We start from the raw sequence: 17,500 nt of genomic DNA on the forward strand, positions 1-17,500 counted from the left end.
ACTAATGATGTCCAGTCTTTCCAACATTGATAAAAAACTGACCATTATTTTTGCTGTTGACCTGAAATCACTCACCTCCATGTCCTTGTTCTCTTGGCTGAATGAACTATGACCTCTGGCTGACAAGCCTGAGTACATTGAGAAGCAGAATCCTGGTGTACTGTTTTTATATTGTGTTATCTACAGAGGTGCCGTGTCTGTCTGTGTCCTCTGTCCCTGTCTGTGTCCTCTGTCCCTGTCTGTGTCCTCTGTCCCTGTCTGTGTCCTCTGTCCCTGTCTGTGTCCTCTGTCCCTGTCTGTGTCCTCTGTCCCTGTCTGTGTCCTCTGTCACTGTCTGTGTCCTCTGTCCCTGTCTGTGTCCTCTGTCCCTGTCTGTGTCCTCTGTCACTGTCTGTGTCCTCTGTCACTGTCTGTGTCACTGTCTGTGTCCTCTGTCACTGTCTGTGTCCTCTGTCACTGTCTGTGTCCTCTGTCCCTGTCTGTGTCACTGTCTGTGTCCTCTGTCACTGTCTGTGTCCTCTGTCCCTGTCTGTGTCCTCTGTCCCTGTCTGTGTCCTCTGTCACTGTCTGTGTCTTCTGTCCCTGTCTGTGTCCTCTGTCACTGTCTGTGTCCTCTGTCCCTGTCTGTGTCCTCTGTCCCTGTCTGTGTCCTCTGTCACTGTCTGTGTCCTCTGTCACTGTCTGTGTCACTGTCTGTGTCCTCTGTCCCTGTCTGTGTCCTCTGTCACTGTCTGTGTCCTCTGTCCCTGTCTGTGTCCTCTGTCACTGTTTGTGTCCTCTGTCCCTGTCTGTGTCACTGTCTGTGTCCTCTGTCACTGTCTGTGTCCTCTGTCACTGTCTGTGTCCTCTGTCCCTGTCTGTGTCACTGTCTGTGTCCTCTGTCACTGTCTGTGTCCTCTGTCCCTGTCTGTGTCCTCTGTCCCTGTCTGTGTCACTGTCTGTGTCCTCTGTCACTGTCTGTGTCCTCTGTCACTGTCTGTGTCCTCTGTCACTGTCTGTGTCCTCTGTCACTGTCTGTGTCCTCTGTCACTGTCTGTGTCCTCTGTCACTGTCTGTGTCCTCTGTCCCTGTCTGTGTCCTCTGTCACTGTCTGTGTCCTCTGTCCCTGTCTGTGTCCTCTGTCACTGTCTGTGTCCTCTGTCACTGTCTGTGTCCTCTGTCCCTGTCTGTGTCCTCTGTCACTGTATGTGTCCTCTGTCACTGTCTGTGTCCTCTGTCCCTGTCTGTGTCCTCTGTCACTGTCTGTGTCCTCTGTCACTGTCTGTGTCCTCTGTCACTGTCTGTGTCCTCTGTCCCTGTCTGTGTCCTCTGTCACTGTCTGTGTCCTCTGTGCCTGTCTGTGTCCTCTGTCACTTTCTGTGTCCTCTGTGCCTGTCTGTGTCCTCTGTCACTGTCTGTGTCACTGTCTGTGTCCTCTGTCACTGTCTGTGTCCTCTGTCACTGTTTGTGTCACTGTCTGTGTCCTCTGTCACTGTCTGTGTCCTCTGTCCCTGTCTGTGTCCTCTGTCACTGTCTGTGTCCTCTGTCACTGTCTGTGTCCTCTGTCCCTGTCTGTGTCCTCTGTCACTGTCTGTGTCCTCTGTCCCTGTCTGTGTCCTCTGTCCCTGTCTGTGTCCTCTGTCACTGTCTGTGTCCTCTGTCACTGTCTGTGTCACTGTCTGTGTCCTCTGTCACTGTCTGTGTCCTCTGTCACTGTCTGTGTCACTGTCTGTGTCCTCTGTCACTGTCTGTGTCCTCTGTCACTGTCTGTGTCTTCTGTCACTGTCTGTGTCACTGTCTGTGTCCTCTGTCACTGTCTGTGTCCTCTGTCACTGTCTGTGTCCTCTGTCCCTGTCTGTGTCCTCTGTCACTGTCTGTGTCCTCTGTCACTGTCTGTGTCCTCTGTCACTGTCTGTGTCCTCTGTGCCTGTCTGTGTCCTCTGTCACTTTCTGTGTCCTCTGTGCCTGTCTGTGTCCTCTGTCACTGTCTGTGTCCTCTGTGCCTGTCTGTGTTAAGGTCATAGCAGTGGCCCTGATTGTTAGATTCCCACTTATTGGTCCTGTAGTTGGACAGTGTGCAGATGTCTATCCTTCTAGTGTAGATTCCCACTTATTGGTCCTGTTGTTGGACAGTGTGCAGGTGTCTATCCTTCTAGTGTAGATTCACACTTATTGGTCCTGTCGTTGGACAGTGTGCAGGTGTCTATCCTTCTAGTGTAGATTCACACTTATTGGTCCTGTAGTTGGACAGTGTGCAGGTGTCTATCCTTTTAGTGTAGATTCCCACTTATTGGTCCTGTCGTTGGACAGTGTGCAGGTGTCTATCCTTCTAGTGTAGATTCACACTTACTGGTCCTGTCGTTGGACAGTGTGCAGGTGTCTATCCTTCTAGTGTAGATTCCCACTTATTGGTCCTGTAGACAGTATGCAGGTGTCTATCCTTCTGGTGTAGATTCCCACTTATTGGTCCTGTAGTTGGACAGTGTGCAGGTGTCTATCCTTCTAGTGTAGATTCACACTTATTGGTCCTGTCGTTGGACAGTGTGCAGGTGTCTATCCTTCTAGTGTAGATTCACACTTATTGGTCCTGTCGTTGGACAGTGTGCAGGTGTCTATCCTTCTAGTGTAGATTCCCACTTATTGGTCCTGTAGTTGGACAGTGTGCAGGTGTCTATCCTTCTAGTGTAGATTCACACTTACTGGTCCTGTCGTTGGACAGTGTGCAGGTGTCTATCCTTCTAGTGTAGATTCCCACTTATTGGTCCTGTAGACAGTATGCAGGTGTCTATCCTTCTGGTGTAGATTCCCACTTATTGGTCCTGTAGTTGGACAGTGTGCATGTGTCTATCCTTCTAGTGTAGATTCACACTTATTGGTCCTGTCGTTGGACAGTGTGCAGGTGTCTATCCTTCTAGTGTAGATTCACACTTATTGGTCCTGTCGTTGGACAGTGTGCAGGTGTCTATCCTTCTAGTGTAGATTCCCACTTATTGGTCCTGTCGTTGGACAGTGTGCAGGTGTCTATCCTTCTAGTGTAGATTCACACTTATTGGTCCTGTAGTTGGACAGTGTGCAGGTGTCTATCCTTCTAGTGTAGATTCCCACTTATTGGTCCTGTAGACAGTATGCAGGTGTCTATCCTTCTGGTGTAGATTCCCACTTATTGGTCCTGTAGTTGGACAGTGTGCAGGTGTCTATCCTTCTAGTGTAGATTCCCACTTATTGGTCCTGTCGTTGGACAGTGTGCAGGTGTCTATCCTTCTAGTGTAGATTCCCACTTATTGGTCCTGTCGTTGGACAGTGTGCAGGTGTCTATCCTTCTAGTGTAGATTCCCACTTATTGGTCCTGTCGTTGGACAGTGTGCAGGTGTCTATCCTTCTAGTGTAGATTCACACTTATTGGTCCTGTCGTTGGACAGTGTGCAGGTGTCTATCCTTCTAGTGTAGATTCACACTTATTGGTCCTGTCGTTGGACAGTGTGCAGGTGTCTATCCTTCTAGTGTAGATTCACACTGTCATTTAGAACGTCAGGGGTTGTTCACAGCCTGCTGGTCTGATGGCCCACACAGCCTGCTGGTCTGATGGCCCACACAGCCTGCTGGTCTGATGGCCCACACAGCCTGCTGGTCTGATGGCCCACACAGCCTGCTGGTCTGATGGCCCACACAGCCTGCTGGTCTGATGGCCCACACAGCCTGCTGGTCTGATGGCCCGCACAGCCTGCTGGTCTGATGGCCCGCACAGCCTGCTGGTCTGATGGCCCGCACAGCCTGCTGGTCTGATGGCCCGCACAGCCTGCTGGTCTGATGGCCCACACAGCCTGCTGGTTTGATGGCCCACACAGCCTTGCCTCAGTGTTGACCCTGTGAAGTGGGAATGAATGAATCCTCTCTCCTCTTTCTGACTTCATCCCTCTGTTTCTCTCCTCTTCATCAATCTGTTTTTCTCCTCTTCATCCCTCTGTTTCTCTCCTCTTCATCCCTGTTTCTGTCCTCTTCATCCCTGTTTCTGTCCTCTTCATCCCTGTTTCTCTCCTCTTCATCCATCTGTTTCTCTCCTCTTCATCCCTCTGTTTTTCTCCTCTTCCCCTCTCTGTTTCTCTCCTCTTCAACCCTCTGTGTCTCTCCTCTTCATCAATCTGTTTCTCTCCTCTTCATCCCTCTGTTTCTCTCCTCTTCATCCCTCTGTTTCTCTCCTCTTCAACCCTCTGTTTCTCTCCTCTTCATCCCTCTGTTTCTCTCCTCTTCAACCCTCTGTTTCTCTCCTCTTCATCCCTCTGTTTCTCTCCTCTTCAATCCCTCTGTTTCTCTGCTCTTCATCCCTCTGTTTTTCTCCTCTTCCCCTCTCTGTTTCTCTCCTCTTCAACCCTCTGTGTCTCTCCTCTTCATCAATCTGTTTCTCTCCTCTTTATCCCTCTGTTTCTCTCCTCTTCATCCCTCTGTTTCTCTCCTCTTCATCCCTCTGTTTCTCTCCTCTTCATCCCTCTGTTTCTCTCCTCTTCCCCTCTCTGTTTCTCTCCTCTTCCCCTCTGTTTCTCTCCTCTTCATCAATCTGTTTCTCTCCTCTTCATCCATATGTTTCTCTCCTCTTCATCAATCTGTTTCTCTCCTCTTCATCCATATGTTTCTCTCCTCTTCATCAATCTGTTTCTCTCCTCTTCATCAATCTGTTTCTCTCCTCTTCATCCATATGTTTCTCTCCTCTTCATCCCTCTGTTTTCTCCTCTTCCCCTCTCTGCTTCTCTCCTAGTGAGGTAAAGCTGAGCCTGGCTTCCTTCCTCTCAGACCGTATCGTAGATGAGATCCTAGAAGCCCTGTCTGGCTCTCAGCATACACTGGTGAGTCTTAATCATGCCTGGAGATACAGTGCAATCCCTACTCACGGTAACCATGACAACATGACACCACTCATGGTAACCATGGCGACACATCAAGGCACATGGTAACCATGACAACACATCACTACTCATGATAACATGACAACACATCACTACTCATGATAACATGACAACACATCACTACTCATGGTAACCATGACAACACATCACTACTCATGATAACCATGACAACACATCACTACTCATGATAACCATGACAACACATTAGCTTGAATATTCTGTGAAATTCTAACATGAATTCTATGATTCATACTGAGTCAGTCACTGGTTCACTAGTACAGGTATATGATCATACAGGTCATATATAATAATACACAGTAATAGTGACCATAGTAATAGTGACCATAGTAACAGTAATAGTGACCATAGTAACAGTAATAGTGAACATAGTAACAGTAATAGTGACCATAGTAACAGTAATAGTGACCATAGTAACAGTAATAGTGACCATAGTAACAGTAATAGTGAACATAGTAACAGTAATAGTGACCATAGTAACAGTGATAGTGAACATAGTAATAGTGACCATAGTAACAGTAATAGTGACCATAGTAACAGTAATAGTGAACATAGTAACAGTAATAGTGACCATAGTAACAGTAATAGTGAACATAGTAATAGTGACCATAGTAACAGTAATAGTGACCATAGTAACAGTAATAGTGAACATAGTAACAGTAATAGTGACCATAGTAACAGTAATAGTGACCATAGTAACAGTAATAGTGAACATAGTAACAGTAATAGTGACCATAGTAACAGTTATAGTGACCATAGTAACAGTAATAGTGACCATAGTAACAGTTATAGTGACCATAGTAACAGTAATAGTGAACATAGTAACAGTGATAGTGAACATAGTAACAGTTATAGTGACCATAGTAACAGTAATAGTGACCACAGTAACAGTTATAGTGACCATAGTAACAGTAATAGTGAACATAGTAACAGTAATAGTGACCATAGTAACAGTTATAGTGACCATAGTAACAGTAATAGTGACCATAGTAACAGTTATAGTGACTATAGTAACAGTAATAGTGAACATAGTAACAGTAATAGTGACCATAGTAACAGTTATAGTGACCATAGTAACAGTAATAGTGGCTATAGTAACAGTAGTGTAATAGTCATTATGTCTTGCTCCCCCCTAGGCTGACCACCTGGTGAGGAAGGAGCGTCCTCTGGTCCAGCGGGAGTCTGTGGACCTGGACGTACCCGAGGAGAGGGCTCCTAAACGGGCCACCACGGAGCTGAATGAGGCAGAAAGGCTGGAGGACCTGGAGACATGCATGGTACACTACACTACACGACCATATGTTTTGTGTGAGGGCCAGGATCATGTTCATTCTGTTTCCTGTCGTGGGTTCCTCACTCATTTGGGGTTTCAGACATGTCTAATCTCAGACTGAGTGTTACAGGGAGATGAGCTAACCTTGGCTCATGTCTAGTTATCGTCCTGAAAGGCAAAAATCCTTAATCTACCATTAAGGTTAACTGGTTCTAACTGTAATGAATTAGCAGTTCCTCATGCTGTGCCTACTGGCCATGGTAAGATGGTAGGATAGGGAGGTTGATTCATTATGGTAGGATGGTAAGATACTGTAGGGAGGTTGATTCATTATGGTAGGATGGTAAGATACTGTAGGGATGTTGATTCATTATGGTAGGATGGTAAGATACTGTAGGGAGGTTGATTCATTATGGTAGGATGGTGGGATAGGGAGGTTGATTCATTATGGTAGGATGGTGGGATAGGGAGGTTGATTCATTATGGTAGAATGGTGGGATAGGGAGGTTGATTCATTATGGTAGGATGGTAAGATACTGTAGGGAGGTTGATTCATTATGGTAGGATGGTAAGATACTGTAGGGAGGTTGATTCATTATGGTAGGATGGTGGGATAGGGAGGTTGATTCATTATGGTAGGATGGTGGGATAGGGAGGTTGATTCATTATGGTAGAATGGTGGGATAGGGAGGTTGATTCATTATGGTAGGATGGTAGGATAGGGAGGTTGATTCATTATGGTAGGATGGTAAGATACTGTAGGGAGGTTGATTCATTGTGGTAGGATGGTAGGATAGGGAGGTTGATTCATTGTGGTAGGATGGTGGGATAGGGAGGTTGATTCATTGTGGTAGGATGGTAAGATACTGTAGGGAGGTTGATGCATTATGGTAGGATGGTAGAATAGGGAGGTTAATTCATTGTGGTAGGATGGTGGGATAGGGAGGTTGATTCATTGTGGTAGGATGGTAGGATAGGGAGTTTGATTCATTGTGGTAGGATGGTAAGATACTGTAGGGAGGTCGATTCATTGTGGTAGGATGGTAGGATAGGGAGGTTGATTCATTATGGTAGGATGGTGGGATAGGGAGGTTGATTCATTATGGTAGGATGGTAAGATACTATAGGGAGGTTGATTCATTATGGTAGGATGATAAGATACTGTAGGGAGGTTGATTCATTGTGGTAGGATGGTAAGATACTGTAGGGAGGTTGATGCATTATGGTAAGATGGTAGGATAGGGAGGTTGATTCATTGTGGTAGGATGGTGGGATAGGGAGGTTGATTCATTATGGTAGGATGGTAAGATAGGGAGGTTGATTCATTGTGGTAGGATGGTGGGATAGGGAGGTTGATTCATTATGGTAGGATGGTAAGATAGGGAGGTTGATTCATTGTGGTAGGATGGTAGGATAGGGAGGTTGATTCATTATGGTAGGATGGTAAGATATTGTAGGGAGGTTGATTCATTATGGTAGGATGGTAAGATACTGTAGGGAGGTTGATTCATTATGGTAGAATGGTACGATAGGGAGGTTGATTCATTATGGTAGGATGGTAAGATACTGTAGGGAGGTTGATTCATTGTGGTAGGATGGTAGGATAGGGAGGTTGATTCATTGTGGTAGGATGGTGGGATAGGGAGGTTGATTCATTGTGGTAGGATGGTAGGATAGGGAGGTTGATTCATTGTGGTAGGATGGTAAGATACTGTAGGGAGGTTGATTCATTGTGGTAGGATGGTAGGATAGGGAGGTTGATTCATTATGGTAGGATGGTGGGATAGGGAAGTTGATTCATTATGGTAGGATGGTAAGATGCTGTAGGGAGGTTGATGCATTATGGTAGATGGTAGGATAGGGAGGTTGATTCATTGTGGTAGGATGGTAAGATAGGGAGGTTGATTCATTGTGGTAGAATGGTAGGATAGGGAAGTTGATTCATTGTGGTAGGATGGTAGGATAGGGAGGTTGATTCATTATGGTAAGATGGTAGGATAGGGAGGTTGATTCATTGTGGTAGGATGGTGGGATAGGGAGGTTGATTCATTATGGTAGGATGGTAAGATAGGGAGGTTGATTCATTGTGGTAGGATGGTGGGATAGGGAGGTTGATTCATTGTGGTAAGATGGTAAGATCCTGTAGGGTGGTTGATTCATTGTGGTAGGATGGTAGGATAGGGAGGTTGATTCATTATGGTAGGATGGTGGGATAGGGAGGTTGATTCATTATGGTAGGATGGTAAGATACTGTAGGGAGGTTGATGCATTATGGTAGGATGGTAGAATAGGGAGGTTAATTCATTGTGGTAGGATGGTGGGATAGGGAGGTTGATTCATTGTGGTAGGATGGTAGGATAGGGAGGTTGATTCATTGTGGTAGGATGGTAAGATACTGTAGGGAGGTCGATTCATTGTGGTAGGATGGTAGGATAGGGAGGTTGATTCATTATGGTAGGATGGTGGGATAGGGAGGTTGATTCATTATGGTAGGATGGTAAGATACTATAGGGAGGTTGATTCATTATGGTAGGATGATAAGATACTGTAGGGAGGTTGATTCATTGTGGTAGGATGGTAAGATACTGTAGGGAGGTTGATGCATTATGGTAAGATGGTAGGATAGGGAGGTTGATTCATTGTGGTAGGATGGTGGGATAGGGAGGTTGATTCATTATGGTAGGATGGTAAGATAGGGAGGTTGATTCATTGTGGTAGGATGGTGGGATAGGGAGGTTGATTCATTATGGTAGGATGGTAAGATAGGGAGGTTGATTCATTGTGGTAGGATGGTAGGATAGGGAGGTTGATTCATTATGGTAGGATGGTAAGATATTGTAGGGAGGTTGATTCATTATGGTAGGATGGTAAGATACTGTAGGGAGGTTGATTCATTATGGTAGAATGGTACGATAGGGAGGTTGATTCATTATGGTAGGATGGTAAGATACTGTAGGGAGGTTGATTCATTGTGGTAGGATGGTAGGATAGGGAGGTTGATTCATTGTGGTAGGATGGTGGGATAGGGAGGTTGATTCATTGTGGTAGGATGGTAGGATAGGGAGGTTGATTCATTGTGGTAGGATGGTAAGATACTGTAGGGAGGTTGATTCATTGTGGTAGGATGGTAGGATAGGGAGGTTGATTCATTATGGTAGGATGGTGGGATAGGGAAGTTGATTCATTATGGTAGGATGGTAAGATGCTGTAGGGAGGTTGATGCATTATGGTAGATGGTAGGATAGGGAGGTTGATTCATTGTGGTAGGATGGTAAGATAGGGAGGTTGATTCATTGTGGTAGAATGGTAGGATAGGGAAGTTGATTCATTGTGGTAGGATGGTAGGATAGGGAGGTTGATTCATTATGGTAAGATGGTAGGATAGGGAGGTTGATTCATTGTGGTAGGATGGTGGGATAGGGAGGTTGATTCATTATGGTAGGATGGTAAGATAGGGAGGTTGATTCATTGTGGTAGGATGGTGGGATAGGGAGGTTGATTCATTGTGGTAAGATGGTAAGATCCTGTAGGGTGGTTGATTCATTGTGGTAGGATGGTAGGATAGGGAGGTTGATTCATTATGGTAGGATGGTGGGATAGGGAGGTTGATTCATTATGGTAGGATGGTAAGATACTGTAGGGAGGTTGATTCATTGTGGTAGGATGTTAGGATAGGGAGGTTGATTCATTATGGTAGGATGGTGGGATAGGGAAGTTGATTCATTATGGTAGGATGGTAAGATGCTGTAGGGAGGTTGATGCATTATGGTAGATGGTAGGATAGGGAGGTTGATTCATTGTGGTAGGATGGTGGGATAGGGAGGTTGATTCATTATGGTAGGATGGTAAGATAGGGAGGTTGATTCATTGTGGTAGGATGGTGGGATAGGGAGGTTGATTCATTATGGTAGGATGGTAAGATAGGGAGGTTGATTCATTGTGGTAGGATGGTAGGATAGGGAGGTTGATTCATTATGGTAGGATGGTAAGATATTGTAGGGAGGGTTGATTCATTATGGTAGGATGGTAAGATATTGTAGGGAGGTTGATTCATTATGGTAGGATGGTAAGATACTGTAGGGAGGTTGATTCATTATGGTAGAATGGTACGATAGGGAGGTTGATTCATTATGGTAGGATGGTAAGATACTGTAGGGAGGTTGATTCATTGTGGTAGGATGGTAGGATAGGGAGGTTGATTCATTATGGTAGGATGGTAAGATACTGTAGGGAGGTTGATTCATTATGGTAGGATGGTGGGATAGGGAGGTTGATTCATTATGGTAGGATGGTGGGATAGGGAGGTTGATTCATTATGGTAGAATGGTGGGATAGGGAGGTTGATTCATTATGGTAGGATGGTAGGATAGGGAGGTTGATTCATTATGGTAGGATGGTAAGATACTGTAGGGAGGTTGATTCATTATGGTAGGATGGTGGGATAGGGAGGTTGATTCATTATGGTAGGATGGTAAGATAGGGAGGTTGATTCATTGTGGTAGGATGGTGGGATAGGGAGGTTGATTCATTATGGTAGGATGGTAAGATAGGGAGGTTGATTCATTGTGGTAGGATGGTAGGATAGGGAGGTTGATTCATTATGGTAGGATGGTAAGATATTGTAGGGAGGTTGATTCATTATGGTAGGATGGTAAGATACTGTAGGGAGGTTGATTCATTATGGTAGAATGGTACGATAGGGAGGTTGATTCATTATGGTAGGATGGTAAGATACTGTAGGGAGGTTGATTCATTGTGGTAGGATGGTAGGATAGGGAGGTTGATTCATTGTGGTAGGATGGTGGGATAGGGAGGTTGATTCATTGTGGTAGGATGGTAGGATAGGGAGGTTGATTCATTGTGGTAGGATGGTAAGATACTGTAGGGAGGTTGATTCATTGTGGTAGGATGGTAGGATAGGGAGGTTGATTCATTATGGTAGGATGGTGGGATAGGGAAGTTGATTCATTATGGTAGGATGGTAAGATGCTGTAGGGAGGTTGATGCATTATGGTAGATGGTAGGATAGGGAGGTTGATTCATTGTGGTAGGATGGTAAGATAGGGAGGTTGATTCATTGTGGTAGAATGGTAGGATAGGGAAGTTGATTCATTGTGGTAGGATGGTAGGATAGGGAGGTTGATTCATTATGGTAAGATGGTAGGATAGGGAGGTTGATTCATTGTGGTAGGATGGTGGGATAGGGAGGTTGATTCATTATGGTAGGATGGTAAGATAGGGAGGTTGATTCATTGTGGTAGGATGGTGGGATAGGGAGGTTGATTCATTGTGGTAAGATGGTAAGATCCTGTAGGGTGGTTGATTCATTGTGGTAGGATGGTAGGATAGGGAGGTTGATTCATTATGGTAGGATGGTGGGATAGGGAGGTTGATTCATTATGGTAGGATGGTAAGATACTGTAGGGAGGTTGATTCATTGTGGTAGGATGTTAGGATAGGGAGGTTGATTCATTATGGTAGGATGGTGGGATAGGGAAGTTGATTCATTATGGTAGGATAGTAAGATGCTGTAGGGAGGTTGATGCATTATGGTAGATGGTAGGATAGGGAGGTTGATTCATTGTGGTAGGATGGTGGGATAGGGAGGTTGATTCATTATGGTAGGATGGTAAGATAGGGAGGTTGATTCATTGTGGTAGGATGGTGGGATAGGGAGGTTGATTCATTATGGTAGGATGGTAAGATAGGGAGGTTGATTCATTGTGGTAGGATGGTAGGATAGGGAGGTTGATTCATTATGGTAGGATGGTAAGATATTGTAGGGAGGTTGATTCATTATGGTAGGATGGTAAGATATTGTAGGGAGGTTGATTCATTATGGTAGGATGGTAAGATACTGTAGGGAGGTTGATTCATTATGGTAGAATGGTACGATAGGGAGGTTGATTCATTATGGTAGGATGGTAAGATACTGTAGGGAGGTTGATTCATTGTGGTAGGATGGTAGGATAGGGAGGTTGATTCATTATGGTAGGATGGTAAGATACTGTAGGGAGGTTGATTCATTATGGTAGGATGGTGGGATAGGGAGGTTGATTCATTATGGTAGGATGGTGGGATAGGGAGGTTGATTCATTATGGTAGAATGGTGGGATAGGGAGGTTGATTCATTATGGTAGGATGGTAGGATAGGGAGGTTGATTCATTATGGTAGGATGGTAAGATACTGTAGGGAGGTTGATTCATTGTGGTAGGATGGTAGGATAGGGAGGTTGATTCATTGTGGTAGGATGGTGGGATAGGGAGGTTGATTCATTGTGGTAGGATGGTAAGATACTGTAGGGAGGTTGATGCATTATGGTAGGATGGTAGAATAGGGAGGTTAATTCATTGTGGTAGGATGGTGGGATAGGGAGGTTGATTCATTGTGGTAGGATGGTAGGATAGGGAGGTTGATTCATTGTGGTAGGATGGTAAGATACTGTAGGGAGGTCGATTCATTGTGGTAGGATGGTAGGATAGGGAGGTTGATTCATTATGGTAGGATGGTGGGATAGGGAGGTTGATTCATTATGGTAGGATGGTAAGATACTATAGGGAGGTTGATTCATTATGGTAGGATGATAAGATACTGTAGGGAGGTTGATTCATTGTGGTAGGATGGTAAGATACTGTAGGGAGGTTGATGCATTATGGTAAGATGGTAGGATAGGGAGGTTGATTCATTGTGGTAGGATGGTGGGATAGGGAGGTTGATTCATTATGGTAGGATGGTAAGATAGGGAGGTTGATTCATTGTGGTAGGATGGTGGGATAGGGAGGTTGATTCATTATGGTAGGATGGTAAGATAGGGAGGTTGATTCATTGTGGTAGGATGGTAGGATAGGGAGGTTGATTCATTATGGTAGGATGGTAAGATATTGTAGGGAGGTTGATTCATTATGGTAGGATGGTAAGATACTGTAGGGAGGTTGATTCATTATGGTAGAATGGTACGATAGGGAGGTTGATTCATTATGGTAGGATGGTAAGATACTGTAGGGAGGTTGATTCATTGTGGTAGGATGGTAGGATAGGGAGGTTGATTCATTGTGGTAGGATGGTGGGATAGGGAGGTTGATTCATTGTGGTAGGATGGTAGGATAGGGAGGTTGATTCATTGTGGTAGGATGGTAAGATACTGTAGGGAGGTTGATTCATTGTGGTAGGATGGTAGGATAGGGAGGTTGATTCATTATGGTAGGATGGTGGGATAGGGAAGTTGATTCATTATGGTAGGATGGTAAGATGCTGTAGGGAGGTTGATGCATTATGGTAGATGGTAGGATAGGGAGGTTGATTCATTGTGGTAGGATGGTAAGATAGGGAGGTTGATTCATTGTGGTAGAATGGTAGGATAGGGAAGTTGATTCATTGTGGTAGGATGGTAGGATAGGGAGGTTGATTCATTATGGTAAGATGGTAGGATAGGGAGGTTGATTCATTGTGGTAGGATGGTGGGATAGGGAGGTTGATTCATTATGGTAGGATGGTAAGATAGGGAGGTTGATTCATTGTGGTAGGATGGTGGGATAGGGAGGTTGATTCATTGTGGTAAGATGGTAAGATCCTGTAGGGTGGTTGATTCATTGTGGTAGGATGGTAGGATAGGGAGGTTGATTCATTATGGTAGGATGGTGGGATAGGGAGGTTGATTCATTATGGTAGGATGGTAAGATACTGTAGGGAGGTTGATTCATTGTGGTAGGATGTTAGGATAGGGAGGTTGATTCATTATGGTAGGATGGTGGGATAGGGAAGTTGATTCATTATGGTAGGATGGTAAGATGCTGTAGGGAGGTTGATGCATTATGGTAGATGGTAGGATAGGGAGGTTGATTCATTGTGGTAGGATGGTGGGATAGGGAGGTTGATTCATTATGGTAGGATGGTAAGATAGGGAGGTTGATTCATTGTGGTAGGATGGTGGGATAGGGAGGTTGATTCATTATGGTAGGATGGTAAGATAGGGAGGTTGATTCATTGTGGTAGGATGGTAGGATAGGGAGGTTGATTCATTATGGTAGGATGGTAAGATATTGTAGGGAGGTTGATTCATTATGGTAGGATGGTAAGATACTGTAGGGAGGTTGATTCATTATGGTAGAATGGTACGATAGGGAGGTTGATTCATTATGGTAGGATGGTAAGATACTGTAGGGAGGTTGATTCATTGTGGTAGGATGGTAGGATAGGGAGGTTGATTCATTGTGGTAGGATGGTGGGATAGGGAGGTTGATTCATTGTGGTAGGATGGTAGGATAGGGAGGTTGATTCATTGTGGTAGGATGGTAAGATACTGTAGGGAGGTTGATTCATTGTGGTAGGATGGTAGGATAGGGAGGTTGATTCATTATGGTAGGATGGTGGGATAGGGAAGTTGATTCATTATGGTAGGATGGTAAGATGCTGTAGGGAGGTTGATGCATTATGGTAGATGGTAGGATAGGGAGGTTGATTCATTGTGGTAGGATGGTGGGATAGGGAGGTTGATTCATTATGGTAGGATGGTAAGATAGGGAGGTTGATTCATTGTGGTAGAATGGTAGGATAGGGAGGTTGATTCATTGTGGTAGGATGGTAGGATAGGGAGGTTGATTCATTGTGGTAGGATGGTGGGATAGGGAGGTTGATTCATTATGGTAGGATGGTAAGATAGGGAGGTTGATTCATTGTGGTAGGATGGTGGGATAGGGAGGTTGATTCATTGTGGTAGGATGGTGGGATAGGGAGGTTGATTCATTATGGTAGGATGGTAAGATAGGGAGGTTGATTCATTGTGGTAGGATGGTAGGAAAGGGAGGTTGATTCATTGTGGTAGGATGGTAGGATAAGGAGGGGTAGGATTGCACAGCCATTACAGAGATGGGGCTGGATTGCACAGCCATTACAGAGATGGGGTTGGATTACACAGCCATTACAGAGATGGCGTTGGATTGCACAGCCGTTAAAGAGATGGGGTTGGATTACACATCCATTAAAGAGATGGGGTTGGATTACACAGCCATTACAGAGCTGGGGCTGGATTACACAGCCATCACAGAGATGGGGCTGGATTACACAGCCAATACAGAGATGGGGTTGGATTACACAGCCATTACAGAGATGGGGCTGGATTACACAGCCATTACAGAGATTGAGTTGGATTGCACAGCCATTAAATAGATGGGGTTGGATTGCACAGCCATTACAGAGATGGGGCTGGATTGCACAGCCATTACAGAGATGGGGTTGGATTACACAGCCATTACAGAGATGGGGTTGGATTGCACAGCCGTTAAAGAGATGGGGTTGAATTACACAGCCATTAAAGAGATGGGGTTGGATTACACAGCCATTACAGAGATTGGGCTGGATTACACAGCCATTACAGAGATGGGGTTGGATTACACAGCCATTAAAGAGATGGGGCTGGATTACACAGCCATTACAGGGATGGGGTTGGATTACACAGCCATTACAGAGATGGGGTTGGATTACACAGCCATTACAGAGATGGGGTTGGATTCATTCATTCAAGGTTTGGACAGGAGAAAACCTATACCTCTCTAGTACCTATAGCCTCCATATGATTAATTAACTTCCCTCCCTCCCATCCTCCCTCCCTCCCTCCCTCCCTCCCTTGCATCCTCTCACCCTCGCATCCTCCCTCCCTCCCATCCTCCCTCCCTCCCTCCCTCCCTCCCTCCCTCCCTCGCTCCCTCGCTCCCTCGCATCCTCTCTCCTCCTTCCCTCCCTCTCTCCCATCCTCTCTCCTTCCCTCCTCCGTCCCTCCCTCCCTCCCATCCTCTCTCCTTCCCTCCCTCCCTCCCACCCATCCTCTCTCCTTCCCTCCCTCCCTCCCTCCCATCCTCTCTCCTTCCCTCCCTCCCTCCCTCCCTCCCATACTCTTTCCTTCCCTCCCTCCCATCCTCTCTCCCTCTCTCCCATACTCTCTCCTTCCCTCCCTCCCATCCTCTCTCCCATCCTCCCTCCCTCCCTCCCTCCCATCCTCTCTCCTTCCCACCCTCCTATCCTCTCTCCTTCCCTCCCTCCCTCTCTCCCTCCTTCCCTCCTTCCTCCCTCCCTCACTCCCATCATCTCTCCCTCCTCCTCCCTCCCTCCCTCCCTCCCTCCCTCCCTCCTCCCTCCCTCCCTCCCTCCTCCTCCCTCCTCCCTCCCATCCTCTCCTTCCTTCCTTCCCTCCCTCCCATCATCTCTTCCCCATTCCTCCATCCCTCCCTCTCATCCTCTCTCCTTCCTTCCCTCCCTCCCATCCTCTCTCCTCCCTCCCTCCTATCATCTCTCCTCCATTCCAACATCCCTCCTATCATCTCTCCTCCCATCCTCCTTCCCTCCCTAAGTAGTGTATTAATTAAGTCCTTTCATCAAGGCCGCCTGTGTTTCCTGTCTAAATGAATCTAGCGGCGTACATCAGTCAAACACTCACAGAGAGGCCTGGGTCTTATTCACTCGGCACAAAACCAAAGACAACATCTTGAAACGGAAGGATTTTCTCTGAATTTGTCCAATTAAAAACACTTGTTTTTACATTTTTCGTTGCACAATGTTTTGAAACGTTTTGCTTTGGTCAACGCTAATGAATACAACCCTGCCACTCACATGGGATGTGTTTTTCTCCCTGGAGTGATTGATATATCACTCCCTGGAGTGATTCATGGTTTACCTGAAGAAGCTTTAACCTTCCAGCCTTGAGTTCTCTCTCTCTCTCTCTCTCTCTCTCTCTCTCTCTCTCTCTAATGATCTACCTATAGATTTCTCTCTCTCTCTCTCTAATGATCTACCTATAGAGTTCTCTCTCTCTCTCTAATGATCTACCTATAGAGTTCTCTCTCTCTCTCTCTCTAATGATCTACCTATAGAGTTCTCTCTCTCTCTCTCTCTCTAATGATCTACCTATAGAGTTCTCTCTCTCTCTAATGATCTACCTATAGAGTTCTCTCTCTCTAATGATCTACCTATAGAGTTCTCTCTCTCTCTCTAATGATCTACCTATAGAGTTCTCTCTCTCTCTCTAATGATCTACCTATAGAGTTCTCTCTCTCTCTCTAATGATCTACCTATAGAGTTCTCTCTCTCTCTCTAATGATCTACCTATAGAGTTCTCTCTCTCTCTCTCTAATGATCTACCTATAGAGTTCTCTCTCTCTCTCTCTAATGATCTACCTATAGAGTTCTCTCTCTCTCTCTAATGATCTACCTATAGAGTTCTCTCTCTCTAGATCTACCTATAGAGTTCTCTCTCTAATGATCTACCTATAGAGTTCTCTCTCTCTCTCTCTCTCTCTCTAATGATCTACCTATAGAGTTCTCTCTCTCTCTCTAATGATC

At 45.4% G+C, this 17,500-nt stretch overlaps 1 protein-coding gene across 2 annotated transcripts in view; it reads left to right on the forward strand.

Annotated features, from left to right (window-relative positions):
• The window catches only part of LOC109885452 (F-actin-uncapping protein LRRC16A), a 219,611-nt gene that overhangs the window by 177,451 nt on the left and 24,660 nt on the right, over positions 1–17,500 (forward strand). For both annotated transcript variants that reach the window (XM_031811859.1, XM_031811858.1), the window contains 2 exons: positions 4,730–4,817; positions 6,032–6,172. In XM_031811859.1, coding sequence (XP_031667719.1) covers positions 4,730–4,817; positions 6,032–6,172 — 229 coding nt within the window. The remainder of the gene's footprint in view (positions 1–4,729; positions 4,818–6,031; positions 6,173–17,500) is intronic.

Source organism: Oncorhynchus kisutch, unplaced genomic scaffold, assembly GCF_002021735.2.
Source record: "Oncorhynchus kisutch isolate 150728-3 unplaced genomic scaffold, Okis_V2 Okis02a-Okis13b_hom, whole genome shotgun sequence".
NCBI lineage: Eukaryota > Metazoa > Chordata > Actinopteri > Salmoniformes > Salmonidae > Oncorhynchus > Oncorhynchus kisutch.